The sequence below is a fragment of the Channa argus genome, chromosome 17 (assembly GCF_033026475.1).
Source record: "Channa argus isolate prfri chromosome 17, Channa argus male v1.0, whole genome shotgun sequence".
NCBI lineage: Eukaryota > Metazoa > Chordata > Actinopteri > Anabantiformes > Channidae > Channa > Channa argus.
The window spans coordinates 9624789-9652689 of NC_090213.1; the positions used below are offsets into that span (position 1 = coordinate 9624789).

The 27901-nt window shown below is 40.2% G+C and overlaps 1 protein-coding gene across 16 annotated transcripts in view; it reads left to right on the top strand.

Annotated features, from left to right (window-relative positions):
* The window catches only part of syne1a (spectrin repeat containing, nuclear envelope 1a), a 123951-nt gene that overhangs the window by 57292 nt on the left and 38758 nt on the right, over nucleotides 1–27901 (top strand). For 15 of the 16 annotated variants that reach the window (XM_067481338.1, XM_067481346.1, XM_067481345.1 and 12 more), the window contains 34 exons: nucleotides 738–920; nucleotides 1793–1936; nucleotides 4488–4643; nucleotides 5541–5705; nucleotides 5947–6119; nucleotides 6325–6478; nucleotides 6698–6841; nucleotides 7244–7408; nucleotides 7544–7861; nucleotides 8064–8219; nucleotides 11079–11249; nucleotides 13841–14167; nucleotides 14588–14740; nucleotides 14889–15056; nucleotides 15886–16062; nucleotides 17210–17356; nucleotides 17556–17681; nucleotides 17759–17935; nucleotides 18090–18355; nucleotides 18532–18688; nucleotides 18806–19204; nucleotides 19357–20961; nucleotides 21610–21947; nucleotides 22122–22266; nucleotides 22579–22797; nucleotides 23561–23853; nucleotides 24143–24308; nucleotides 24407–24562; nucleotides 24930–25082; nucleotides 25672–25854; nucleotides 26072–26209; nucleotides 26522–26707; nucleotides 27303–27425; nucleotides 27682–27864. In XM_067481338.1, the coding sequence (XP_067337439.1) occupies nucleotides 738–920; nucleotides 1793–1936; nucleotides 4488–4643; nucleotides 5541–5705; nucleotides 5947–6119; nucleotides 6325–6478; nucleotides 6698–6841; nucleotides 7244–7408; nucleotides 7544–7861; nucleotides 8064–8219; nucleotides 11079–11249; nucleotides 13841–14167; nucleotides 14588–14740; nucleotides 14889–15056; nucleotides 15886–16062; nucleotides 17210–17356; nucleotides 17556–17681; nucleotides 17759–17935; nucleotides 18090–18355; nucleotides 18532–18688; nucleotides 18806–19204; nucleotides 19357–20961; nucleotides 21610–21947; nucleotides 22122–22266; nucleotides 22579–22797; nucleotides 23561–23853; nucleotides 24143–24308; nucleotides 24407–24562; nucleotides 24930–25082; nucleotides 25672–25854; nucleotides 26072–26209; nucleotides 26522–26707; nucleotides 27303–27425; nucleotides 27682–27864 (7914 nt within the window). The remainder of the gene's footprint in view (nucleotides 1–737; nucleotides 921–1792; nucleotides 1937–4487; nucleotides 4644–5540; nucleotides 5706–5946; nucleotides 6120–6324; nucleotides 6479–6697; nucleotides 6842–7243; nucleotides 7409–7543; nucleotides 7862–8063; nucleotides 8220–11078; nucleotides 11250–13840; nucleotides 14168–14587; nucleotides 14741–14888; nucleotides 15057–15885; nucleotides 16063–17209; nucleotides 17357–17555; nucleotides 17682–17758; nucleotides 17936–18089; nucleotides 18356–18531; nucleotides 18689–18805; nucleotides 19205–19356; nucleotides 20962–21609; nucleotides 21948–22121; nucleotides 22267–22578; nucleotides 22798–23560; nucleotides 23854–24142; nucleotides 24309–24406; nucleotides 24563–24929; nucleotides 25083–25671; nucleotides 25855–26071; nucleotides 26210–26521; nucleotides 26708–27302; nucleotides 27426–27681; nucleotides 27865–27901) is intronic. The other variant, XM_067481342.1, reaches the window with a different exon arrangement.

A 27901-nucleotide genomic window follows, 5' to 3' on the forward strand; every position in this document is an offset into this window, starting at 1 on the left:
ACCTCCATGAGGGCCAGTGTGGGAGGGGCAGGGGTATCCATTGTGTCTCTTAATTGGCGGTATACAGTTACATTGACAGGGGGAGAATGTTAGTAAGCGTGAAAAAGAAAGTGAATAAACATAAAAGAGAGAGAAAATAAAGAGACAGAGAGCTGAGGAGACACGATGAGAGACAGAGAAAGTCCCATGCTTATGTTTGCCTGCACTGTATTGAATGTATGTGTGTGCGTGTGAGGAGACTGGAGCTCTAGTGTGTGTAAGTGATGTGCTGACTGCACAGATGGTGGAGTGGTCCCTGCTGTGCTAGTGTCATCGGCTGAGCTCTGAGGGAGGGGTGTGTGTGTGTGTGTGTGTGTGTGTGTGTGTGTGTGTGTGTTTATATGCATTTTCTGTGGGTGCGTATGTAGAAGCTATGTTAAAACCAACACATTTCAGGCTTACTGACTTTCCTTATCTGTAATTGCCTTCCTCAGACCCCTCCATTTGCCCATGCATAATAACTTAGTCTAATTACTGCTTTTGATAGTGTAAAGTGAGATGCTGGGAAAAAAAAACATCTAGGTCTATGGCCATATTTATTTCTGTGACTTTTCATTGCACCAGGACTGCTGTAGAAGACAAAATGAAGTTCAGGGGTTTCATTTGGTTCATTAATTTTCTATCTGTTCACTTTCACACCCTCATGTTTGTAATAAATAGTCAAAAGTTCCTTTGTTTCTAACTGTGTGTCCCCACAGGATTTCCTGAGTGACAGGGAGCATGGTCAGGCCAGACTGAGTACAGTAAGAGCCAGTGGGGAGCTGCTGATGGCTGTGGTATCAAAAGACAGAGTGGAGGGAATCAAGGCCAAGGTGGCAAATGCGAGAGACGACTGGAAGAGCCTGATGAATAATCTACAGATGAGGGAAGATGCACTCAAGGTTGGTTTTTGTTTGGATTTTGCTTTCTTGGAGATGGTCTACCCTGAAGATGAACATTTAGACATCAGAGGAACTATATAGTAAATAAAGGTTGTTGTGTTTGTTTTTCTGTTGTCTACATGTACTTTTTCAGTAGCACTGCTTATACACGCATTTTATGGTTTATGAACTGATTTGATTGAATCTGGTCTATTATGAGTTCAAAGTGTTAATAAATAAGTATATATATATACAGATAGATATATATGTATTTATCTACATATAGATATATACGTATGTGCATACTCACAAAAACACAAGAATTCGACTTTTTGGGTGATTTTTCAGAATGCACCTTAAATGCACGATAACCTTTACAGGCGAACTCAATTGGACCTTCTCTGAACTTTTGAATGCACATGGCCAACTGTTAAATGTTTCAGTACTTATTGCATATCATGCTGTTCTCATACAAGGTGATTAACAGGAAAAATCCCAACTAAAAATCACCACTAAATGTACTGGTTCATTGACAGTTTGTATTTTAACAGTCCTCTTCATCATACTGTTCACATTTTGACACAATGAGACCAAGACATTTTTTGTTGTGGTATACCCACTGAAATTACCATTGCATTCTTCTACTTATATGCTCTACTTTCATGATATAAAATCAGTGTAGCATGAACTTTTTAGATCCATACATTTCACCTGAAAGTCAAATATCACTAACTTTTTTTGAGTAGTGTATGTAATTATATTCTAATATTGATATATGTATTGATATTCTGTTCCACTATTCCTTTATCTCCTTCATTGAGTTGGCTTACACAGAATCTGTTTGAATAACAACTTTTCTAGTTGATTTGAAAACTTGTTTATCAAATTTTCAGAACTTGCAGTCTCAGATGACAGAGTTTGAATCCAGTGCTGAACCTCTGCAGGACTGGCTAAACACCACTGAGGTCAGAGTTCAGGAGAGTAGTGCTCGCCTACATGACCTCCCAGCCAAGAAAGAGGAGCTCAGCAAGCTACAGGTATTACACCTGGCACAAGTCCGCTTTAGTGATTCTTAACCACCAGATTTATGATTATTCCTTTACAGCTTTTAAAATTATATTACTTCTGTAACTGAGTTATTCATTAAGCCATATTTCATGGGTACAATAAAACAGTGTAAATAAAACAGAATGCAATGATTTGGAAATATTATCAAACCATATTTCATTCACAATAGAAAACAAAAAATATTTCAGATGTTGAAACTGAGACATTTTACCATTTCATGGAAAATATTAGCTCATTTTGAATTTGATGGCAGCAACACATCTCAAAATAGTTGGGAAGGGAAACAAAGGCTGGAAAAGTAATTGCCGCAAATCAAAAACAAATGGAGGAGCTTTTGAAAACTAATTAAAATAATTGGCAACAGGTCAGTAACATCACCGCTTTCAGAGAGGCAGAGCCTCTCGAATGTAAAGATGCAGAGGTTCACTAATCTGTGAAAAACTGCATCTAAAAATACTGGAGCAATTTGAGAAAAATGTTCCTCAGTGTAAAAGTTAAAGCTGTAAGTTAAAGCTGCAAAGAAGAAGCCATATGTTAAAATTATCCAGAAACGCTGCTGTGTTCTCTGAGCCAAATCTCATTTAAAATAGTCTGAGGTAAAATGGAAAACTGTTCTTTGGTCAGATGAATCCAAATTCTAAATTGTTTTTGGAGACCATTGATGCCGTGTCCTGCAGACTAAAGAGGAGAGGGACCATCCAGCTTGTTATCAGCGGACAGTTCAAAAGCCTGCATCTCTGATGGTATGGGGGTGCGTTAGTGCCTATGGCGTGGGCAACTTCCACATCTGAAAAGGAACCATCAATGCTGAAAAGTACATAGAGATTTAAAGCAAAATACACTCCCATCCAGACTCTTTCAGGGAAGGCCTTGCATATTTTAGCAGTGCTAAACCACATACTGCATCCATCAAAACAGCATGGCTTTGCAGTAAGAGAGTCCGGGTGTTTAACTGGCCTGCTTGCAGTCCAGACCTTTCACCAATAGAAAACAATCGGCGCATCATAAAATAGAAAATCTGGCAACAAAGGCCCAGGACTGTTGAGCAGATAGAATCCTGCATCAGACAAGAATGGGACAACATTCCTCGTCTAAAACTCCAGCAACTGATCTTCTCACCTCCTAGAAGTTTAAAGACAGTTGTTAAAAGAAGAGGGGATACACAATGGTAACCCTCTTCTAAAATATGCATACACGTGAGATGTGTTGCTGCCGTCATGTTCAAAATGAGCTAATATTTTCCATAAAATGGTAGTCTCTCACTTTCAACATATGTTGTTTATGTTGCATTGTGAATAAAATATGGGTTGATGAGATTCACAAATCATTGCATTCTGTTTTTATTTACATTTACACATCCTCCCAACTTTTTTTGGAATTGGGGTTGGAACACGTTTTGAAAAACGTCAGGAACTGTACATATTGTGTCATGTAGAATAAATCTTTTGTTAAAACGCATTAAGTCATATTGAGAGTGTCATCTACATTTCTCCGCTTAACTGCTGTCACTGACATTCTCTTTTTTTTATTCTTCACTTAAGTAAACACTGGCTATACAATGTAAATTGAATATTAGGTACATTTTCCAAGGACACTAAATAGTCATAGCCCTCCATCAGATATGGATCCGCAACAATTTAAAATCAGCTCGAAAAAGAGAAGGACCTAATTACATTTGTTGAGCACCACTGGATCAAAATAGAACAACGTCTTGACACAATAGTCAGAGGAAAACTCCAGAAATCTAATTAATTCTCCTTCTGTCACAGCTGAAGCGCTGCGTGGCTAAAAGGCCCTTTTCAGGATGTGATAACAGCCTCTGCCATGTCTGGCAGAGACAAAAAAGGTAGAGCGGCACAAAGCGTTAAACAGATAAAACTGACAAAAGAGAAAAGAGATATCAAGCCCATCTCAAAGCTCTGCCTCTATCATTGTTGCTATTTTTGTATTTATCCTGTCGCCCGCTGTAGCACTTCTCCTCGTTGCCTTTTGTCTGGCCCTGCAAGCAATTACATTTCTTCCCCCAGCACCTGAAGTACAATACAATACATGCATGCTTCAGTGTTTGAACCTGTGTTGGCAAAATCCTCTTTACCTTTTCAAATATACCCCCCCCCCACCTTTGCAATATTTTATCAGGCTTGCCTCCTCTCACTGTTCTATGCTGTGGTGTCTAAAGGAATAACCATATTTCTATTTAAAAATGACAATTTTCAAACAGTTTTTCCTTTCCATAAATTTTGATGTACTCTTGTTGTTCTCTGTATTCTTGTGGCACATAAACCTAAACTTGTATCCCTCCTTTGTCTCCACTTTCATGAAAAACACCATATTTTTTGTCATTTAATTTTGCCTTTGAAATAAAATGTTGTGGTACTTACAAACAATTATTCTCTCCAATTTGCCCTTCTGTCACTTTTAACGCTGCACACCCAACTTGTGCTCACCCAAAACCTATTGCTCCTTCAACTTTATTTTTACATTGTCATCGCCTCCTCCTTCCATTTCCTATTGTCTCAGTGTGTACTGGAGGAAATGGCCTGTCGGGAGGCAGAACTGGGCAGGCTGAAGGAAAGAGCTCATTGTCTCTGGGAGGGACAGGCTGCCGGCAAGGGCTTTGTCCATCGTGTATCCCAACTGTCAGCACAGTACCTAGCCCTCAGCAACTTATCCAAGGTAATTCACGTATATGTGACTTTGTGTGGCAGCATGCTGCAGTATGTCATGTGATTCATGTATTGTTTGAGGAAAAAATGACGAAGCCTTCTCTCCTACTTTTTTGGTTTCCTCTCCTGTGTTATCTGCTGTGTCATACATTATTCCCCAGTCACACATCCCTCAAGAATGCCTTGACTGGCTTGCCTTAGGTGTAAACATTGCACTCAAGAAAGTCTCTATATACAGAGTAATTTTTCAGATTGGAGTATCGTATCTTTTATCTCCTAAAGGTCCTCACAGTTGCAGCATCATCAACAACAACAACTGCGCAACTTACCTTTATATAGTGGAGCACTTCTAAAATGCCAACACTGGAATGTGTCAGTGCTAAAGAGTCTGACTTTTTTGAAGCTCTGATTAGATTGGTGACACTCACATGATTAATTTGATTAATCAAAACACTACACTGATCAAAAAACATTGTCCTCGTACCTGAGGACAATGAGTGTGCTTCAATGATGATGAATAGAATTTATTTACATTGCCGGCAAGCCAGTGAAGTGCTATTTTTAGGTTTCCTTCCCTGCCAGACATGGTAACAGGAATGACATTAACTAAAATTGCCACCTGTAGACTGTTATTGTTCCTTTCTCTTTTCTTCAGCTACACATATCTTTAAAATATTCGAGTTGTGAGTGCAGACAAAGAGAGTGTGTTTGTGCTGTACTGTGGGGGTGGGAAAGTCTCAGGAGACATGTTTGAGGAAAAATAAGATTTCAAATAAAAACAGAATATTAAGAAAACACTGTTATGATCCAGAAACATCTGTGTTTAATTGTCAATGCTGGCCTGTTTCTTAGAACCAAAATAGGAGTTGAAGATTGTGCTTACAGGGCTTTGCTCTGATCTCTATAGGATAGGGCCTCCAGGGTTGAACGGATTGTGGGAGAACACCGCCTCTTCTCCCAGGGTCTTAAAGAGCTCCAGGACTGGGTGTGTGAAGCTCAGAGGGTCCTCAATACCTGCATCTCCTCCACCACTGACAAGGGCGTGTTGGAGGAGCGGATGTTAGATCTAGAAGTAAGGAGTATTATCCCCAAATGAAATACACAATGATTTCTAGAAATCATCCTACTGTTCAGCACAGTATAGACAAAGCAATCAGTTTGCTTTATTGAATCAGCCACAAGTAGAGGAATCTAGTCTTGTAGCTTTAACACATTATTGGTGCAGAGGTCTAGCATGTACTGTGTTTTACACCTGAACACAAATATAGCATCACATATTTATTTTTTGGTTTTTCATTCCTTTCTGTTTGCAGGCCTTACTAGCTGCCCGTCAGGAAAGGGAGATCCAGCTAAAGATGCTGCTAACACGTGGAGAAGCAGTTCAGAGAAACACTTCAGCTGAGGGCATCCCTGTAATTCGCAAACAAATTCAGGACCTCAAGGACTCATGGGACGCTCTGCTTTCTGCCTCCATTAAGTGTAAAAGGTTGTGATCATAATTAAATCCATCTGGGTCAGTTGTTAAATGAGACTGGAAACTGACTGGAAATAGATGTCAGTTACTCCATTGTTAGAAAGGACAATTGCATATACATGTCTAATTGTATAGGGTGTGTGTGTGTGTGTGTGTGTGTGTGTGTGTGTTTTGATTTATATCTTGTTTATTAACACATGTATGTTAATTGGTATAGTCAATTGGAGGGTGCGCTGTCACAGTGGACCAGCTATCAGGAGGACGTGGGTCAGTTTGTGTTGTGGATGGACCGAGTTGAGGAAACACTTAGCTGCTCAGACAGGCAGTACTCTGAGATGAGAGACAAGACTGCCAATCTGGGAAAGACCAAGGTATCACATTTTGTTAATACTGGCAGACGAAACATGAATATTTTAACCCCAATATGTTACCGCATACACTGCACTGTTTCTTGGTATTTTTAGTAGATTGTTTGCCTTTTTTCTCCAGAACAGCTGTCAGCTCCAGAACAGCTTTTGGCCATCACAGACATTTAAACCTCAGGGCCCCCCATTGGTAACAACACTAAATTTGTTCTTATTTAATTCTAGCTACTCTATGAAGAAGTACTGAGTCATAGCTGTCCTCTGGAGACCATTTCCTCAAAGGGGTCCAGTATGGCTGAACATCTCACTACCCAGCAGGAGGTACAACAGCTGCAGTGTAGATACAATGCCCTCAAAGAAAAAGCCAAGGTAAAAAACGTATTTTCCTCGGCAGGTATTTGAATAACAAATGATTGTATTTAAATTTACTTCTGAACACTTGCTTCTTGTTGTTTAATAAATCTCAGCTATATTCCCACAAAATAATTCATGAGATCATGACCTATATGTTAAACATCTAAGTATCTTCTTTAATTCTCATTTAAAATATTTGTACTCGCCTCCCTACTGTAAAGCTCTAATGTCATAGTCACTTGTTAACATTTTTATGGTGCATTCAAAATACTTTCACTTTTCATTTTCACACAATTGGCCGTGGCATCATTAAGTCACACAACTGTATTGTGAAAATAGCTAGTTATGATTTTTCTGTGCACTTTGAATGAGTACACTGAATTCTTGAATTATTTTCTCCAACCTGCTGTTTTGCAGAATGCAGTCAGTAAGGCTAAGGGACTGGTTATGGTCCATCAGGAGTACCAAAGGGCATTACATGTGTTCGAGGACTGGCTGGAGCAGGAACAGGCCACTCTGGCCTCCTTGTCCCATCCAGAAGGAAATGTGGATACACTAGAAATGACATTGCAACAGCTACAGGTAGTAATCTTGTAGCATCTTGTGAATAATCTAATTGTCATAAACACTGTGACAAATGTCTACTATTTTGGCAACAGATGCACTTTAAATTCTTCACTCACACAGTTTCTTCTTTCGTCTTTATTTCCCTCATAGCTGCTGCAGGAACGTTGCTCAAATGGCCAATGTCTTCTTTCCTCTGTGCTGACCAGCAGAGAGAGAGTAATCTTTTGGGGTATACCTCAGATTGAGGACAGAGCCCTGGACTCCGCACAGCAAGAGTGGGGGTCCTACCAGGGTCGGCTTCAGGAGACTCAGGCCCAGCTGAGCTCCATGCTGATCAAACTGAGGCAGACAGGCCAGCGGTTCCTGAGTCTGGCCCAGTGGCTGGAGGAGATGGAGAAGGTGGCAAACATCAGACGTCATCGGAGGTCAGACAGAGCCACTAAGGAGACTCAGCTAAAGAAACTCCAGGTCAGTAAGAGATATGTTTTCAGCAAAATAGACTTGAAATACTACATGTATCTGTTTTGTGTCTGATGCACACATAGCTTTGGCTTCATATCTTGCTTTTTGTTATGCCATACTTCTCGTTTCGTTTTCTTCAGTGTTTGTTGACAATTATTAGAGAACAAACCTTGTTAATTCAATACCTTTCAATGTCCCTTGTGAACAGGGTTGTTTTGAGACAGTGCTTGCACGGCAGGGAGAAGTTGATGGCCTCTCCCCTCTGGCCCAGCAGGTTCTGGAAGAAACCTACATCAGCAGTCGTATTAGTGTTACTGCCACCCAGCTCTCTGCCCGCTATCATTCCCTGCTGCTCAATATACAGGTTAGACACTGTCTACTGTTTAGTGTTTGATGATGTATGGCAACAATTCCCACCGTTATTTACAGTATATAATGGGAAGTTTTTACAGTTCAGGACTAACACCTACTTCAAATTGTCAAGCACCTAATCGAAGAAAGTTATAAACTGAACATGATTTTGTCTTAAAGTAAAATGGTATTACAGTTCAAAAGAATTTATTATCTTTTATCTTATCTTTATTATGTTTACAGCTATATATACATTAACCATAGCCAGTTGTATCATCTTTGCAGAATTTTGTAGTAGTTATTATTTCAAAACAACTATGACTGAACAACTGATAAATGCTGTACTGTTATAAAGACAATTTGTAAAATATTCTGGATCTCTACATAAAAGTATGTAGAGAATATTATTAGCAATTTTGTTTTACTTTCTCTTTGTGCTATATTGGTGGTGTTAGTAATATTCCTACATATGGCCTAAACAGTGCCTCTGGTGTTCAGGAAGGATATTTAGAACAAGTACAATACTCAATTACTTTTTCTCAACATAATCTACTTGTCATTATGAATCAAAATAGAAAAATCTATAAGGTCAAACATTTTTAATACCACATGGCCACTATAGTTAGCAGTAGTTATACTTTTTGATATAGATCTGATGGTGCTGATTAAAGGTATATAAAACATATTGAACAGCCCACTGCATGGACAAGTCGTTGTTGTGCTTTTACTTTATAGTATGTCTGAACTGCCCACATTTGTAGGAAAAATACTTTAGTATGAACATTTTAGAATGACCCAAGTAAAAGAAAGTATTTAATTTTTTTTAAAATTTCATTTCATTTTCATTTCATTTCAAAGTTTATTTGTTGAAGACAGTACATATTAATGAACACTCGGTACAAATACATAATGTTGTGTAAATATGCATGATTAAGGTAGAACCTAATTGTCATCCATAGTCCTCATACCACAAACAGACATAAAATACCATATACACAACAGAATACAAAGACCCAAACAAATCACAATAAAACAAACAAACGACTACATAAGGGTTAGCAACTACAGTTGATCAGTTTTCACTTCATTTCGAAGACATAAATGTTCACAGTCCCTTTTTGATCCCCTGTGTGATTTCTGTAGCCCCACCTTCCTTCTTTCCACACGCCTGCATCTCATTTGTTGTCTTGTCTTGTGCTGTCTTGTCTTTGTCTTTATTTCATCACTCTGATGAAGGCCTCTCGCTGAAGTCTGTTGATGTCAGCCATTTAATATTTTAATAGAATATAAGTCTCTTTATTGATATACTCATTATACCCTTTTATTTCTGTCACTAAGCAAAGGTAGGCTTGTTAAGTTTTTACAGCTTTTAGAAATTAAAGTTTAGATGTTTTTTAACACATTTTAACGTATTCATTTTTAAGATCTGTTCATGGATCCGTTTGTGTTGTAGAACCCCTGTATAAAGTCAAATTGTATAAAGGTGCAGGTTGAAATACGTTTGTTATACTCTCTCAATCAGACTTAAAATATATGTGAAAATGTGTGTGGATAGCAACTGGGGTCTCTGCCCATAGTGGGCTTTTCACACCTGGTTATTCTCTCTCACCATAGAATTTGCTCCAGTGAGATTTTGGACTTTGAACACCCCATTGAAGTAGCTGTGAGCACTATGCCTGTGCGCCCATTCTGTGTTCCTCTGTACACTCAGATCCAGCCTCTCTATTTGTCTGCTCCTCTGGGGGGGACTAAAGGAAAATCAATGGGCTCCTCTGGTCAGGGGCTGAGGCTGTAATTAAATGCTACAGAAGGCAATCTCACACCCAGCACCAGGAGTTGAAAAGCTTTGACTGAACTACATTGATTTTTACACCTTCAGTAACACATATGAGTGTTGTGTGTTTGTTTGTGTGTATGTGTGTGTGTCTTCCCCTCCTTCCCTTGCTTTGTTATGCCCACACCCCTTCCTTTCCCTCTCAGAATTGTCTCAAGAATGCATATACTTACAGTCATTCCGACACATGCATGCAGACACCTACCATCCCTCTAATACCATGGAAGCCTGTAATTATACTGTGTGAAGTGGGGGCCATATGGGCTTGAGCTGGGAAGCTGTTACCTCTGTCGAGTCAGAAAAGGTGTGCACTCAGCACTATCAGCTAATTGGAGCTTCTCACCACAGGATTTGCAAGTTGAGTGAATAATATGTCAAACCTGCGAGAAACCCTCTGCATCCTCATGGTGTTATTGACTCAAAATCTCAGTCAAGTGGATAATGTGTCAAAAACATGAAACCCCTCTCCACCTTATTGTGAGGCTATTGACATTCAGTAGATGAAAGACTAGGAGGAAAAAGGATATTTTCTGTTTTGATGGCTGATCAGAGAACTTTTGGTCCATGGGGGCCAATGTAGACTGCTGCGGCACATCTCCCACCTTTTTAAAAGAAGAGAAACACACCATGTTTCCTCTATAATCCCCTGACAAAGAGTCCTGACAACAGTTCTAACTTCAAACAAGAAGAAGGAAGTGTTTGTTGCTGTTTTGTAACTCTTATTTTATTGTAAAATATAGATATTCTATTGTTCTGGTTCTGACCTTCAATTAGTACTAAAATAGTTTAAATATTGATTAATATTCTCTGTTTATTCAATATGAAAAATATTGTGGATATGATGAGACCTTTGCCTCCAGCGAGAACATACATACAATACATGCCTTAAAATAAATATATTCTACTTACATTTAATTTACACTATTTATGCAACTGTTAATACTAAATATGCAAAACATTGTCATTAGCTAATATAATGGGCTTAATTCTTTTTTGAGTTTGGATTCTAACCTTATATTGTATTTTTACTTTATTTAGGACACCATCAAACAGCTGCAGCAGGAGGTGAAAAATATTGACGAGGCTGAAAACCTTTGTGCATCCTTTACTGACTGGCTCAACTCAACTCAGAAAAGCTTTGCAGTGATAACTGATTGCTCTGAACCTCTGGACCGGGTCACAATGGAGAAGAAGATGAAAAAACTACAGGTATTGATATATTTTTTAAAAATCCATGTTGTACTTATTGGTGTGGTTAGGTGGTTTAAATTTTCATAGTAAGAGTTCTGAACCTTCATTTTACAGTTAGAAATTTAGACACAAGGTGCAATGTGCCACTTAACATCTACCTGAACAGCTTGCAATAAATCAGCAAAGTCCTTCGGTATTAACATGAAAAACCGATGAGTTCGCAAGACCTCCATTTATTTGAGCACAACTCATCTGAGTCTAACATCCAAGCCAGCAAAAATGCCATCTTGCAATCTACCCCTCTGGCAAGCAACATAATGTACCTGCTAGTTAAATCAAGTGTAGTGATTCCTTTGGCAGCTACAATGTGAGCAGTCAGTAATATATGCTTAGACTAGGTGTAAAATTATCAAAACAGTCCATCTACCTATGATATTTGGATAGTGCAGTTGACTAAAAGAAACTGGATGTAGATAAAAATTTGGGTTAACAGTTTTTGTGTTTTAGTGTATGTGTTTTTTGTTAAATGGGTCTTTGATGTAAGTATCCCTGCTGAAACATGCCCCATTGCAATATTACTTGCTTGGCATAGTTCATATTGAGTGTGTAGAGGATGGGATGAGAATGTGTGTATCGATTGGCTCTTCATGAAGACAAAACGGGTGCTGCTTTAAAGGAAGAATAGTAGCTTAGAGAGACCTCCCACAGTGAAGCAGCGGATGAAGAAGCGCCGGTGTCATGGAGCCTGCTGGCACAGACACTGTAATTGATGCAGTGCCCTTACCGCTTCACATCTCACACACACACACACACACACACACACACACACACACACACACACACACACACACACACACACACACATTTTCCGCTCTCACTTGCACTTGTTTCATATCACAAAACACATCCACTAACAAGCTGCAGCAAAGTCTCAAACCTGTGAGTCCTTTATGATCTCACACCCTTTATTCAGTACTTCAGTGTGTATCACTACATCTTGGTTCTCTCTCTTCCCCACAGACATATCCAAAATGCATTCACAGACACACATAGACATTTACAATGCCTCATCTGGTCTGGGCTTTGCAGTAATCCATGTCTGGAATCAATGCTCTGTCTCTGCATAGCGACTGAAGACATGCTGTCACCACATGTGTCCTGCTCAGCGCTACAGATAACACATAAATGCTCCATCCCTCATTCATTCTCTTGTAGTGAGAGCTACAAAGATTTTCAGTGGACATGGATTATTATGCATTGAATAGTCAATAGCTGTGTCATAGGCCATTAGTTCGATTTGGACTTCCTTTGGTACTGAGTTGTAACTGTAAAAAGGTGAGTCAGGTGGTGGTGACTTCATAAAGATATATTTGATATATAAATACACTGTCTTCTGAGAATCCATCCTGGTATGAAGAAGTGCCGGTGTCATGGAGCCTGCTGGCACAGACACTGTAATTGATGCAGTGCCCTTACCGCTTCACATCTCACACACACACACACACACACACACACATGTTTCTAAAAGCATTTTTTGTCCCCTAATCTAATTGGTAGGTTTGTGTATTTAAAAACATAAAATTCCTACATGCTGTACTTTTCCCACTGCAATGTCAGCACATTTAAATCTTTAACATTAGGATTCACATGATAGACTTAACATCATTAAAGGCTGTTCAGGACCTCACATATTCACAAGAATTGTATTCATATCTATTGACTATTGGGCTGTATTTTCAGCAGTCGGTATTGTAGATTTTTAGTGACATGATATAACACGCGCCAGGTGTCCCAGTGTCAGGTGACAGTATGCTTTTTGACCTGAAGTAGAGATAAAGAGTCATACTCGTTTTAGCTCACATTTTAACCATAGAGAAGTGTATGAAATTAATATATACTGAGTGTCTCTTATTAAGGTGATATAGCAGGAACATCACCAATGTCATTGGAGGCTGGAGCTTCATATTAAGCAGCAAACATGGGCGTGTGTGGACAGACGCAGGGCTAGTTATGTTATATTATCAACAGTAGCTGGAGATCAGGGGTTGTTTCAGTGTGAATCCTTGGTCTACCCAAGCAATAATAGACTGATGATGAAAGCTAGATGGCGTCCCATCGAGTGGAGGCCTGTGTGTGTGTGGTGTGTTGTGGTTACCCTGGAAACTCCCGCGGCTACAGCTGCCTGTTAAGGGTCCTTATAATTGGGTCCTCCTTTCATATTATTCACTGTGATTCCTCAACACCATGACCTCCCAGTCTTCCCCACACCTCACTGTGCAGGTGTCAGCCTACCTGATGGGTTCAAAGTCTTTCAAACCCATTGCCAACCTGGCTGGGTGACTAGTGCAGGACTTGAAAAGAAGGACAAAGAAATAGGTAATATTGTGACTGAGTGTTGACCTCAAAGTCAAGGCAACTGTTATACTTTAATTGGATTTCTTGTCCTACAGCATATGTGCTACTGTTTTGATGAAGCAGTAAAAAGAAGCTTTTCTTCAACTCAGCAGTTTGTAAAAGGCCTTAGTAGAAGGTCATTTAGTATAAAGTAAACATAATAACACTGTATAGAAGCCATGCTGAGTTGTATTTCTGCTTTGTCTTTTACCCAGAGTCTCCAGTCTGAGCTTCAACATGGTCACAGCTTCCTGAAATCTCTGAGGGAACGGGCAGAACAGGCCGCAGGCTTCCTGGATGAGTGTGGAGCTGAGAGGTTAGGTGGGGAGGTAGAGGCTCGCCTTGCACAGCTAGAGGAGCTTGCAGGGGGGCTCAGGCAGGAGCGCACCTTTCTCGAGCGGGCATTAGTTTTAGCTAAGGAGTTCCAGGACCGGTACAAGGCGCAGGCCCAGTGGCTAGTGGAAACCCGGGCTTTGCTCAACATGCCAGTGGAGCCCAAAGCTGAACTGTATCAACGGAGAGCACAGCTGGGGAAGTATAAGGTAAATCAGCAATATGTAATTTGTCATTTCTTCTATCTTACTGTAGTGTATTTAATCTAATGAGTGAATTTAGGAGTAAAAATTCCTATAGAACATTGCATTAAAGCTAATGAACAATATTATCCAAATGGACTTGCCAGTCTTAGCCTATTAATTTACTGAATATACTTTACAGAGCTGGTGAGTATTTTATATTGATAAATGCTGATAGTCTGCAAAGAGAAAGGTTGACATTATAATAGAGTAGATATAATATAACCAGTTGACGTTAAATTAATCAGTAAATTCTGAAACAGTCGTCAGTAATGCTAAATGAACATAGTTTCTGTGTGTAACATGCTTAAATGTACTAAGGATCATTGTCTGTCCTATGTTCTGGAGTATACTAAAGAAATGCACATTATCTGTATGTGGATGCAGTCTCTGTTGCAGATTATTCAGTCCCATGATGGATCCATGAGGTCAGTGATGGAGAAGGGAAACTCACTTCTGGCTTCTGTCCACTATCCCTCCATCAGAGACAAAATAAACAGACTAGAAAGAGACTACTCAGAACTCTGTAAAACAGCAATGGTGAGAACATGCACTAAGATGACAGAGGCTTTGGTAGACAAAATAATGACATAAAGGTATCTGTGAGTTGGTGGAAGGAAGTGGCAGTTTGTTGCACAGGTTAATCCTTTTCAGTATATTTTTCTGTGTGTGCGCTCATATGATCCAGTCACATGTGGAAATTCTGGAAGGCCAAGTGAAGGAGCAGGAAGCATACCACAATGAACTTCAGGAAGTGGAGCGCTGGCTGCTTCAGATGTCTAGCAGAATGGTCACTCCTGATCCCACTGTAGGCGGCAGCCTGGAAGCAGCCACGCAACAGCTGGCAAGGCACAAGGTGACCAATCATTGGGACCACTTCATTCTCTGGAATTATTTTCAGCAAATTATGCAGCTCGAGCTGTAAAATTTCTCTCTTATTGATCATCAAAGAGTTTCCAGCTTAGAATTGTAAGATACCTGTCAAATTCAAATGATTTGTTACATAAATAAACACTTCTTTCATCTTATTTCAGCATGCACACAGGGATAAAACCAATAGCGACAGCTCTTAGAGGGCTATGCCTATACTCTTTGAATCTAGGGTTACCATACATAACCAACATTTCTGCATAAGACTGTTTGCTGAATATTTCAGTTTAGCTTTTGGATTATGTTCTGTGGAGTAAATGAACATTATTTTGTGACCTACCCTGGAAACCATAAATCATGGAAAGTGTTCTTAATTTGTGTTTATTACCAGTTTTCTATGTGGATATATGAATATGCTACAAAAGTATTGTTAGTTACTTTTTTTCATAGGAACAACGGTTCGAGCTGTAATGGTTTATACATTATTTGCAATATTTGGCTTAGAAGTAAAGAAATTTCTTTGTTAATTTATTTTTTTAACTAACATGTTTTTATATAAACAATATAGTGATAGAAAATATTACAACACAGCTGTCTCTTAATATACACTGTTTTACTCTCAACTTTGTATTTAGAAAGCCACAACATAATGTAATTCATTAGAAACGATCCTTTGCAAATTTTATGGTTTTTCAGGTTTGGTTTTTTGGGCTCGTCTCAAACCATGAACAACCACATAGTGTGATGTCAGTCAATACTGATCTCCTGCATGACCTGTGTAACATGATCACATTTGCTTACCTTGTCCTACACAGGCTATTATGGAGGAAATAGCGGGCTTTGAGGATCGCTTGACAGACTTGAAGGAGCAAGGAGACCACCTGGTACAAGGCTGCAGTGACCGTGTACAGAGCAGACTGAGGCAGCAGGTCCAGGCTCACCAGCAAGGCACCAGAGACAGCTACTCTGCCATCTGTAGCACAGCACAGAGAGTGAGTGAGGAAGAGAAGATGGAAAGGGGGAGGGGTGAATGAAGGGAAGCTGAGAAAGAAATGTATACTGTGTTTCAAGTGATGAAATCAAATCTTCCACATTTATTATCTAAGGCATATAGCATATAGTTGTGCACATGACTGCACTCATATGCAAGGAATCAAACTCTATGTATTTTGCTGTTAATATTCCATGGCATAGACATCCACTTAATCCTAACCCATTCTGACACTTAAACCCATCTCTCAAGACAGCCCTTCACTGCCAGCGTAGAGGGCACAACCAATTAATGCTGCCAAAGTGGAGGCCAACAGCAGCCATAGTGATACAGACCCCCACCAGCCAAAATCACTAACTCAATCTCCCCATATTAATCTCCGCATATCCCCTGTCAACTTCACTTTTTCATGCGTGAGCCAAAAATGGTCACACGCCACTTTTCAGTAGATCTGGCGAGCCCTCTAATCCAGCACCACTCTGTCAATTTGGCAACCTCTACTCTGCCATCATAGCTAAACTCCCAAGACACCACCACTTGCACATCCAATCTGGCATTGTGTGATCCAGCCACACTTTACCACTACACTGCTGGCTTCTCTACAACTGTGCCTCCAGTGTTACAGCGGCTGCCAACTGTGTCCCAGCACAACACAGCTCTAATATCCTGCATGCTACTTGCCACCAAGCCAACTTTCCAGCCTTTGCCAAATACATTGGGCAGTTTGCCAAATTATACCCCCCCCTTCCCCATCTTTCAGGCTCTCATATTAACACTGTCATTCAGACCTTGCTGTTTCGCTTACCCTAGGAGGGCATGGACGCCTCCACAGTTAACACCTGTCAAATGCAACACTGTCCTTGTTTTATATTATCACTTGAGTTTTACAATGATATGTGTCTTTGTGTTTGGTGATGACAATTTGCTTTTCATTGTTGCATTTTCTATTTCCTTCATTAATGTTTGTATTTGTGTGGGTGTACTCTGCTGCTGATGGTAAAAAAAACATTCTTTGTTTAATTTTCTGTAATTGTTGAGTTGAGGTACATAATTCTTGTAAATTTTCTTAAAGTTTGAATGTCATTTACTGTAGTGGATTTTTCAATCCAGACATATGCCTCTTAGAGTCATTTGTCTGTGTCCTTCAGGTGTATCAGAGTCTGGACCATGAGTTACAGAGACATGTGAGTCTCCAAGACACACTGGAGCAGTGCCGGAACTGGTTGACCTCTGTTTCAGAAGACCCAGAGCCTCCTGTACATCCTCCTCTTAGCCTTGAGGGGGCACTAAAGCAGGTCAGTAAGGAGTAGCTGATATATTGATGCATGAACAAGAGTTCTTGCTAGTCTATATTTCTTTATAAACATTGTTACGTCTTGAAATGACAAACATGTCTGAATTAGTAGTATTGAAATACCTGGCTGTCATATAGCAATCGTGTTTATTTGCTTGAATGGATGTAGTGTTGCCAAAAACAATCCATGTGTTTGCCAGGTTAAGCAGGAGCGGACTCTTCAGGAACAGGCTGGCACCTACCTCCAGCTTGTGTGCTCAACATGTGACCTGTCAGAGCCGAAGGTCAGGGAGACCGCAGCAGCTATCCAGCAGGTTAAACTGCAGGTCAGTTAACGTTAACAAGTCGTTAAACAATAGAAAGGTACTTTTTATGAAGTATTACAGTTTTGTTTTGTGTCTAGATTGAGGAGCATATGCTACTTTGTGAGGAAGTAGCAGACAGCTGGAGGGATATTGAGGAGCAAAAAAAAGACTTGGAGGTCCAGCTAAGAGAAACAGAGCAGCAATTTCAGAACCTAATCAGGAGACCTGCTGAGCTGGAGCCCAAAATTGCACAAAACCAGTTGGATAAGTCACAGGTCTGTGTTTATTATACGAAAGATAAATAACTTTTGATTATTGTGACTTTAGTTTATTCTGTAATGTTTTTGTATTGATGTAAAAGTAAACAAAAGATCACCAGCTCAAACTAAAGTTTCGAGTGAATGTAAATTTTGGTTATCGTTCCCTCAGGAGTTTCTTCAGCAGATCAGGGAGAAGCAGTCTGAGGTAACCCATCTGAATGAGGCTTTTGGTAGGTTGACAGATGCACAAGGCTGTCCTGCCTTGGAGGAAATAAAGAGACTAAGGAGAAGCTGGATGGAGATAGGACAGCGGGCTGAAGAACTGGAGGCTCAGCGAGGGGAGGATATGCAACGAAGCGTGGAGTATCAGGAGAGTGTTGTAGCTGTGGAGGAACTTTTCCACCAAGTATCCAGGGAATGGGACTACCTTGCCAGGTTTGATGTGATGTTCAATTTTACTCTGCATAAATTTCAAAGTTATTTGTTTTATACATCAAATTAAACACTTCCTCCTGTATTTCATTGCCCTCTCTACAGTATCTTAAAAATGCTACCGTATACTACTGTATACATCAATTGTCACTCAAATCCTATCTGTGTACTTACTGCAGAGCTGACACAGAAAGTACAAGTGAGCATCTAGAGGCTCTGAGAAAGCTGTCCGGTGATCTGGAGGAACAAAGAGCAACTCTAGAAGACCTCAGGGACAAGAGACAAGCTATTCTGCCTCGACTCAGCCTGCTAGACAAAGAGCTGGTCAAACAGCAGGTGGAGTGCCATTCTCATAGTTTTCTTCAGCAGTTTCTCAACATGGTTGGAAATGTATGATTGTGCAAAGTGTTAAGTATTAGGTTCAGGTTTATACTGTGTTCTGCCTTTTTCTAGGTGGGTCACCTGGAACAGCGCTGGGCACAGCTCGATACCCTGATTCAGAAGAAGATCCTGGATTCTGCACAGACACTGGAGGATCTTGCACGAGTGGAAACCCAGTTGAGCGATGCCCGGAAGTGGGTGGAGGAGCAGCGACCTGCACTTGCCTCTGCGGTGAAAACCAGCCCACCCCCAGATCTGGCCCAGAGTTTCTTGTTTGACCATCTGAGTGTGTGTGTTGAACTGGAGGCCCGTCAGCAGCTGCTAGGTCAGGCAGTGAGAGAAGCTCATTCCGTTGGTTCTAGACTGGGGCTGAGTGAGAAGAGGTGTTTACAAGAGCTTGTTGGACAAGCTCAGGCTGAAGTAGATGCTCTGGGGGCTCAGGTGGCCCAAAGGAGGAAGTACCTCAGTAAGGTAAACAGATGAATTATGTCCTAAACATATCATGTCCTAAACGTCACCTGATCTGGATTGTTAATTAAAAAAACTGCATGGTCCAAGCAAAAAAAAACTGTAAAATAGACCATGTCTGTTAAAACTTGTAATGTTTAATTCCTCCTATGTAGGCCTTCACGGAGAGGACACAGTTTCTACAAGGCCTGACCAGAGCATTGACCTGGGTACAACAACAGGAGAGGAAAGCTTTGATAGATGATCATATAGCCCTTCTTCCGGAAGACCTGGCCAAACAGGTTGCTACATGTCGAGGGGCGCAGAGCAGCTTACAAGCTTACCAGAGGGAGCTGGCATCTCTCTGGATACAAGGGCGGGAGCTGGAGAGAGATGCCACTGATAGAGAGAGAGCAGAAACATTGGCAAGCCTTGAGGAACTACAGGCAGTGTTTGAAACTGCCCTTCAGAGGATGACTCAGCGTCTCACAGACTTAGAGAAAGCTTTGACCTCACGAAAGTACTTTCAGGTTGACCTGGACAAGACATGCCATTGGCTGAAACAAGCAGATGCCATCACCTTTCCTGAAATCAATTTAAACAACATGGACGATAACTCAGAGTTGCAAACACAACTTTCTAACTTTCAGAAGGTCCTAGAACAAGCTTCAGAGTATGAGAATCTCCTCCTTATTGTTCAAAGAATAGGCCAAGAGATCCTTCCTACTCTAAACGAGATTGACCATTGCTACCTGGATGAGAGGCTTAATGCCCTGCCTCAGCAGTACAATGCCATCCTAGCGCTAGCCAAAGAGAAAAAAGACAGAGTCCATCAGATGATTTTAGAGAGAAAAGAATTAAGCACTTTCTTTGATATTACTCGTAATGCACTGGAGGAGATTCAGGAGCAGTTTGACAATCTGGAGAAGCAGACTATCAATATTAAAGAGGATGAGGTGGTTTGTCTAATTAGTAAACACAAAAATATTAATGAAAGTTTATTACATATTAGTCCTGCTGTGAGAGAACTTCTTGGCAAAAATGAGGGGTTTCTCAGTAGAGGTCAGCAATACAGAGCTGAAGAGACACAGCAGATGGTCAAGCTCCACAACACACTGAAGATAAGAAATGAAGAGAAATTTAAATACTTAGATCATTGTTCCAAAACAGTAGTTGAGCATAACAGAATATTAACCAAGGTAGATGCCGAATTAAAGTCTAGTAAAGAGAATCTGGTACAGCTTAAGTCAACCAAGGAACTAGGTGTAATAGATAAAATCAAAATTCTATATTCATTGTTGGAAAGTCTAGAGGTTGTTAGTTCTCAGGCTGAAAATTGTAACCAGCAAACTAAAGACCTTTGTCTGAAGTTTGATCCTGCTGCCTTTCAGGAAACTAACATGCAACTGGAATCGTTGCAATCTTTACGTTTCGAGGTAAAAGGTTTTATTGAAGAAAGTGAAACAAATGCCGCAAAGAATAAAGATTTCACAAGAGGGACTTCAAAAATCTTGGAATGGCTGAGGATTATCAAGGACAAATTGGAAGAGCCTTTGGCCCTTTCAGAAGTCAAAATTGACAGGGTACATGAGGAACTGTGCAAACTCAAAATCACAGAAGAGGAAGTGAAAAGTGGATTGAGGATTATAGACGCTTTAGGCAGCACAGAAAAACAAAGTTTTTCTAGAAGAAAAGAAACTGTCCCAGCCCACATTGAGCATAAATTACAGGAGTTGGTGAAACTGGGAGCTGAAGTTAAACAAGGAATTACTAAAAAACAGGTATGTCCATATCTTATTATTATTATTCCTGTCTTCAGAAAATATAGCACAGTCACCAGTTTGTTGTCTGTCCATTATTTATATAACTGACAAATATCTGATTAATACTCAATGTCAGTTGTTGCCTTAGTTGAGTTCACATCCTCAACTTATTAGGAATCTGATCAAATATTCATGAACCTATTTAATATTAATTTCCAATTCGTGTTTGGCTTTAATTTGTAAATGCCACATTTCAAAGATCCCATTATGTTGAATAAAAGGCAAAGGCTATGTGACACAGAACCATAACAGAGCCTTTTTTAAATTGTTTTACAGAGAAAAGTTGGAAATTTCACTCATCATTCTGCACCAATAGAATTTTTACATTGGACGTTTTGAGCTAATGCTGTATGAAAGACTGAAATTAGATTTCAAGCATGTGATAATCATTGTTATTTCTGCATATTACTGCAATTAAAATGGAAAGTTATATAAAACTCTGAAACAGGAATATTTAACTCAACGGCAGGTAAACAGTAGTTTTCAACATAGCTTCTGGTTCTGTCTCAAATATTTTTTTGCTGACAGGATCATGGTTTTAATGATTAATACATGCACCACTAACTGCATTTATTAATATCACATTTTGCATTTTGGATTTTCTAGCTGGCTGTGGAAAAAGTTCTTTCCCTGGTCCAAAGGCACCACTTCTCTCTCCAGTCCATGCAGAAATGGCTGGACTCTGCTGCAACTTTCCTCCCGAAATCCAGCTTTGGAGTGGAGCTTGAGAATCAGACAGGTGTTATGCAGGAGATGACAGAAATTGTAGCCCAGGGAAAAAGCTTCACAGCTGGTTTAGAGGAGCTGAGGACTTTGAATTCACTTCTTGTAGAATTTATGGAACCAGGAGTGATGAGTGGACTTGGAGAAAACATTGAGACAATGGAGCAGAGAAACACAGATGTCAAACAGCAACTAGATGCATACAGTGAGGTGCTGCACAGGTGTGTGTTAGCGTATTGATATGTTGCCAATTTTTCAGGCTTGTACAGTTTGTATGTAGTAAAGTTTATATTCTACATTTGCATTTAAATTAATTTGGCAATACGTACAGTACACTATACACATTTTATATTATTTCAGTGAATATTGTTTAGCAATTAGTTTTGTTTTCCCAGGTGTGCAGCTCTTTGGAGCTCCTTCCAACATGAAAAAGAAAACCTTGTTGAACAGATGAATGACATAGAAAGCAAGATGGCCATGTTCACCACAGCTAAAGCCATCAGTATCCAGCAAGCAGAGGACAAGTGTCAGAGATACAAGGTTGGTTACCGTTTCTCATTATACGCTCTTAGAGCAGACATACTGTCATACAGTCCTATCAGTTATTTATAGACATTGCATTATTTGCAACCCCCTGTGGCTGGTATATGAAATCCTAACATTTGTTTTTTCATGGCAGCAGATGCACATTAATATTTTGTCAGCTGAGTGTTTATGCATTCTTCTTTGTTGCTTGTGTTTCTGCAAGATTGTAACCATTAGTGGAAAATTTGAGTTTCCCTTGTAGAAATATTCTGAAAAATTAATTTATGAAATAATAATATATGTCTGTTTTAATCTGTTTTGCCACAGTATCTTGTGGCTCACATCGACCTGATGGAGTTGCCTCTAAATTCTTTAAAAGAGAATGCAGCAGCTTTAGAGCAGATCCTCTCTGAGTCCAGCAAGGCTGTCACTAGCTACTCTGTTTTGTCACTATGGCAACGGTGGGCCAGGCTCCGCAGTGTGGCCCAAGCTCAGGAGAGGGCTCTGGAGGACACGGCGAGGGAGTGGAGGAACTTTACGGAGAAAGTAAGAGAAAATACTGGAGATTTGTTGTTTGTTGTTGATTTGTATTGTAGATGGTCCCCTGTGTGTGAGCATCGAAATATTTCTGCATAATAACTACATACCATGTGTTGCCAGCATTTACAGATAAAGCTGACTAAACACACTTGGCTTTTACAACTGACAAACACACAAACCTACTGTACCAAATTGCATACATATTTAGGTCATATGCTGCAGGAACAGAATACCAGTTGTGTGTTGTGATGTAACTCTAGGCTTCAGGCCAGTGATTACCTCCTGCCAAAACATTGTGTCATGAAGCATTTTCCCGCCTTTTGACCTATTTTGAGCATGGATGCTGTCAGTTCCCAAGAATTCCCACAGAGCATTGCTCCTAAAAGGACAATGAACTCAATTTGCAAACACTGTTCACTTCCTCATATGTTGCATATTCCTGTTGTTCTATGGTCCTTTTGTTCATCTGACCATGATGTCATTCTCTGCCCTTGAGCCTCTGGTTTCTGCTTTTGACCTTCACAAGCAATACTGTGTACTGTAGATTTTGAAAACTGTATGTAAACTGATCCTCTAGATCACTAGGCCTTGATATCATCACAATGTTTAAGGAACCTGATTCTTGATATGAACTTTTGTTTTTGTTTCTTTCAAATTGTTTTATTTGAGGGAAGTGTTTCTTGGGACCCTTGGACAATAAATGATTAGCTCTAAATCTGCTGCATCCACTGAATCAGAATTTCTGCACATGAACCTCTCTGGTCCCCAGATGGAAAAGGTGCGCTCCGTGTCCAAAGATCTCCAGACTCGTGTCCCAGACAGCACAGTTGAGAAGGCAGCCACCAGGGCGGCGCTTCAGAGCCTCTTGGAGTACCATGACTCATTCAGCCTGGAGATGGAGAGGGAACAGTCCATCCTGGCCCTACTTGAACAACACACTCAAAGCCTCAGAGGACAGGAGGAGCAGACCGGGAATGAGGTGAAAGAGAAAAAAAAAGAGAATGGGCTCAAAGAGACATCCTGCTTACAAGAGATCAGAAATCTGCAGGAGCAATATGACAGGCAAGTAGCACACTGTCTACAGACTGTCAACAACCAACAACACTGGATGTCATTTTATATGTTTATATGAAGTGAAAATGTAAACGGAAATCTTATAGATCAGAGCACAGACAATGTACAGTGATGTTGTAAAAAAAAACCCACAGCATTAAGAATTTCAGCAAAACAATTTCATGTATTCATGTATTTAATTTTCATGCTATTTACACATCATTTTGTAAAGGCAATGATCAAAATATCAAAAGAACTTGAACTTGTTGAATCCCTTACTCTGCTTTTACCTGTCTAGCCTTGCTTTGCGAGTACAAGCCAGCAGGGCTCAGGTACAACAGGAGCTAAGGGAGAGAGAGGACGTTGAGAAGGAGTTGGGGTTGGTCAAAGGCTGGATCCAAGACACTCGGGGCTTACTGCTGAGTCCAACTGCAGACCTGGATTCGCTGCTGCAAGAGCTCGAGGTCACTATATGACAAAAAAATCAATAAAATGTTCCCATATCATATAATAGAAAATACTTTGTTTTTCAGTCCATCATGGGTTATTATGTGTGTCATAGACTGCACATGGTGAGGTCATCAGCAGGCGTCAAAGTGTGGAGCGCATGGCAGAACTGCAGCAGTCCAAATACCAGGAACTCCAGGCTGGCCTGCCCTCTGAGCTCAGCATGCAGTTGGCTGAGGTGGCTCTGGCTCTGGGGTCGGCTGAAGACCAGGTGACTTCTCCTGGCTACGATATCAGATTTCAATAAATGCAGTATCATTGACTTATTGAAACTTATTGTCATATTGATATTTAACATGGTTGCAACTGAATATAAATCATAAATACAGTACAGCATGTGTGTTTATTACTGACCAAAAGAATTAAAGCAGGAACAGTATTTTCAGTATTTCCTGGTGTGAATTTATTGCTTACGCACCAGTCTAAGGTTGGTATTTAATTTGTATGAGTTCTGCTGCTCTAGCTGCAAAGATGCAAATTTCTGTGTGTGTCCACAGAATTTAAAGAGCCATTACTATTTAGCATTGGTAAAAGGCATGTTAGTTCTTGATTCTTTTCTTTGTTGCCATTGACTTTAGGTCCAGGCAAGAGAAAGGGAGGTCCAGCAGACCAGAGATGTGAAAGAAGACTTCAACTCCAGACTCCAAGACATTGAGGCAAAGCTCAAGACCATTGCTCTGAAAGTGGAAAACAAGGCTGTTGACCTGGAGGAGGCTACAGAAGAGACCAAAGTAATCAAGCAGACAGATTGACTAATTAACAAGCAATTAACGCCTGTTAAATTGGCTATTCATTTTGCAGATGCTGAGGTTAATGAGTGTGAGAGAGTTGGAATGGTGTGAACTGAATTCTGCCTTCCACAGTGACCCACTTGTGTGGCGAGTATTCCACTTGGGCATCTGAGCATTTCCCTCCTGTTTTCCTTCTTGTCATCCCAACTTTAAGCCATCTGCAGACCCACAAACGCTGTGTAGTTAAAGTAATAGTTTAGTCGTTTTTCCCATTTTACCTCCAGAAAGCTCAAAACGCTTTTCTAAATACTGCTCCTGAGTGAGAAGTTTTGAATAGAACAAATTAGGTAAAATGTGATAATTAGTGAGTATTTACTGTTTAAAGTCTATATGCTAAGTTAACCTGCTACTGTTTTAACTTTATATTTATCATAAACCATGAAATGTAAGATTTACTATCAATTACTTTTTAAGGGTTGATCCCACACTAAAACTCCTCTTGTTCTTTGATCTGTCTTGATTTGGTTTCTCTTGTTTCCCTTTTTGCCTCACCTCCTTACGCTCCTTTGTCCCATTCTCTATTTCTCAGGCTCTTTGCAATGAGTGTGAGTCCTGTGGTTGCTCTCTGGCAGAGTTAGGAGTAGCAGTGCAGGAGTTTGGTGAGCAGAATCCGCTGCTGTGTAAGCAGCTGGGCGATGCTGTGGCCAAATTGACAGAGGTGCAACATCATACAACACAGCTGGTCCAGGACAAAGCCAACAGACTAAAAAAAGTGAGATGCCTTTTCAGTTACATTACACTTCCTAAAAGAAAAATTCTCAATATTGTTCGTATGAATAAACTACGAATATGCAAGTTTCATCTATTTGATTGAATTTGTAGCAAGTATTATCTGATTTGCTTGAGAATATGTGGTATTTCATAGATTTACTTCATCATTATATATTAACGATTCTGTAAATGGGCCTTGATCTTTCACTTGTGAACAGGCAGAAAGGCAGGTGGAGGAATATCAGGGTATGAAGACATTTATTTTGAACTGGACAGAAAAGGCAGAAGCTCTGGTTACCAATACTATCATCTGGAACTCTGCTTCTCAGCTACAGGAGCAAATTCGGGCACATCAGGTGGGTTATAAGGAGCCTCACAGTATGGACTTACATAGTCTCAAATCTGCTTTTGTCCTGTGCCAAAAATGGATTGTGATATATTCGTTGTATTTATTTTTCCACCAAAAATAAATACTGCTATTACTCTCTTTTAACCTTGCAATGCTGACGACAACCCATAACTGTCCAGCTAATTAGACTCGCACAATTCTTTGATTTCCAGTGAAATGTTATATACTGTACAGTGTGTTGGCCAGCCCTAATTAGTTTAATTGCACCATATAAAAGCCTCCTCTCTTTGACTTGTAATTTATACTACTGTGGTGACAGGCGTTGCTGCGGGAATATCGGGGTCTCCATGGGGACTTGGAGGCCATGGGGGAAAGAGAGGGACAACTGGGGGAGGTGTTGCAGACAGAGGAGTGGAGCCAGCAGGTGAAACACCTCTGCAGACATACGGAGGAGCTGCAGCAAACTGCCAAGACACGGCTCCAGAATCTGCAGGATGCAGCAAAGGTAAATTACATTAATGCTGGAATTAGACATCAGCAATACTTCACCTTAAATCTTGGGCTTCTGTGACTAAATTATCTTCATTAAGATAACGAAGACAAATTGGGTTGCACATCCCTTCAGTGAGTCAAATGCACCAGAGCCATAACACAAAAGTGCCCCCTATTGGTCACTGACTGATCATTACAGCAAAATCATAATGTATTGCACCATTTTAGCTCATGCAGCAGTAATCTGTTACACTAATCTGATTGTTATACACGGGGTACTACTGATTGTTGTTTATAACATTGCATGTTTGAGCTTAGTTTAAGTCCTCCTGTGAGTTTGGCTCTTTCTTGGTATAGACTTGTATTACCAGTTTATATGAAATACATCTAGGCCAATTAAAATTGGCAAATAAAGAGGTTTTTGTTAGAGAAATCTAACTTTCTATTCAATGGTCAAAGTGAATGAAAAAACAATCCTCAGCAGCAATAATAGTTTGTGAAAAACACTTTTATCCGCTGTGTATAGAAGCCTCATTATGTGCAGTATAAGCTGCTCGTTTACCCGCATACACTTCCCTTTGATTTGTTTTATCGGTTTTTCTCATCAGGACATGTTGCGTCTGGAGACAGAGGTAAAGAGTCTTCATGCAGCTGTAGACCAGATCCAAGTCACACTTGCATCCCCTGACCTCAACAGACTCAGCCTGAGGGAGCAGCTCACGCAGAGACAGGTACGCACGCATTTACAATGCTATATTTACCGTGTTTAGGCTTTACACAGAAATCAAGTGTTAGAGCTTCAAAGACAGAAAATGCATACATGCATGCACACATGCATCCCTGCAGCTACAACAGGACCATAAGAAAAACTTAAATGTAAAAAAATGGGTGCATCTTAAATGTAGCCTTTCTGAACCTTGTATTGCTACATCTCAAAGTCATTCATTTCGTCTTACTCTCTAACAAGTCCTCCTATTGCTTCATAAGCGCCTTCTGGTGGAAATGGAGGGCTTCAAGCAGCAGGTGGTGGCAGTGCAGCAGTGTCAGAGCGCCCTGAGGCTACCAGAGGAGGTAGTGGCCATTCTACCTATCTGTTGCACAGCTCAGACTTTGCAACAAGAAGCCAGCCAACTGCAGCATACCACTATCCAACAGTGCAACATCTTACAGGTAGATGGCAGCAGTCATATTTGAAATGCTGCTGATC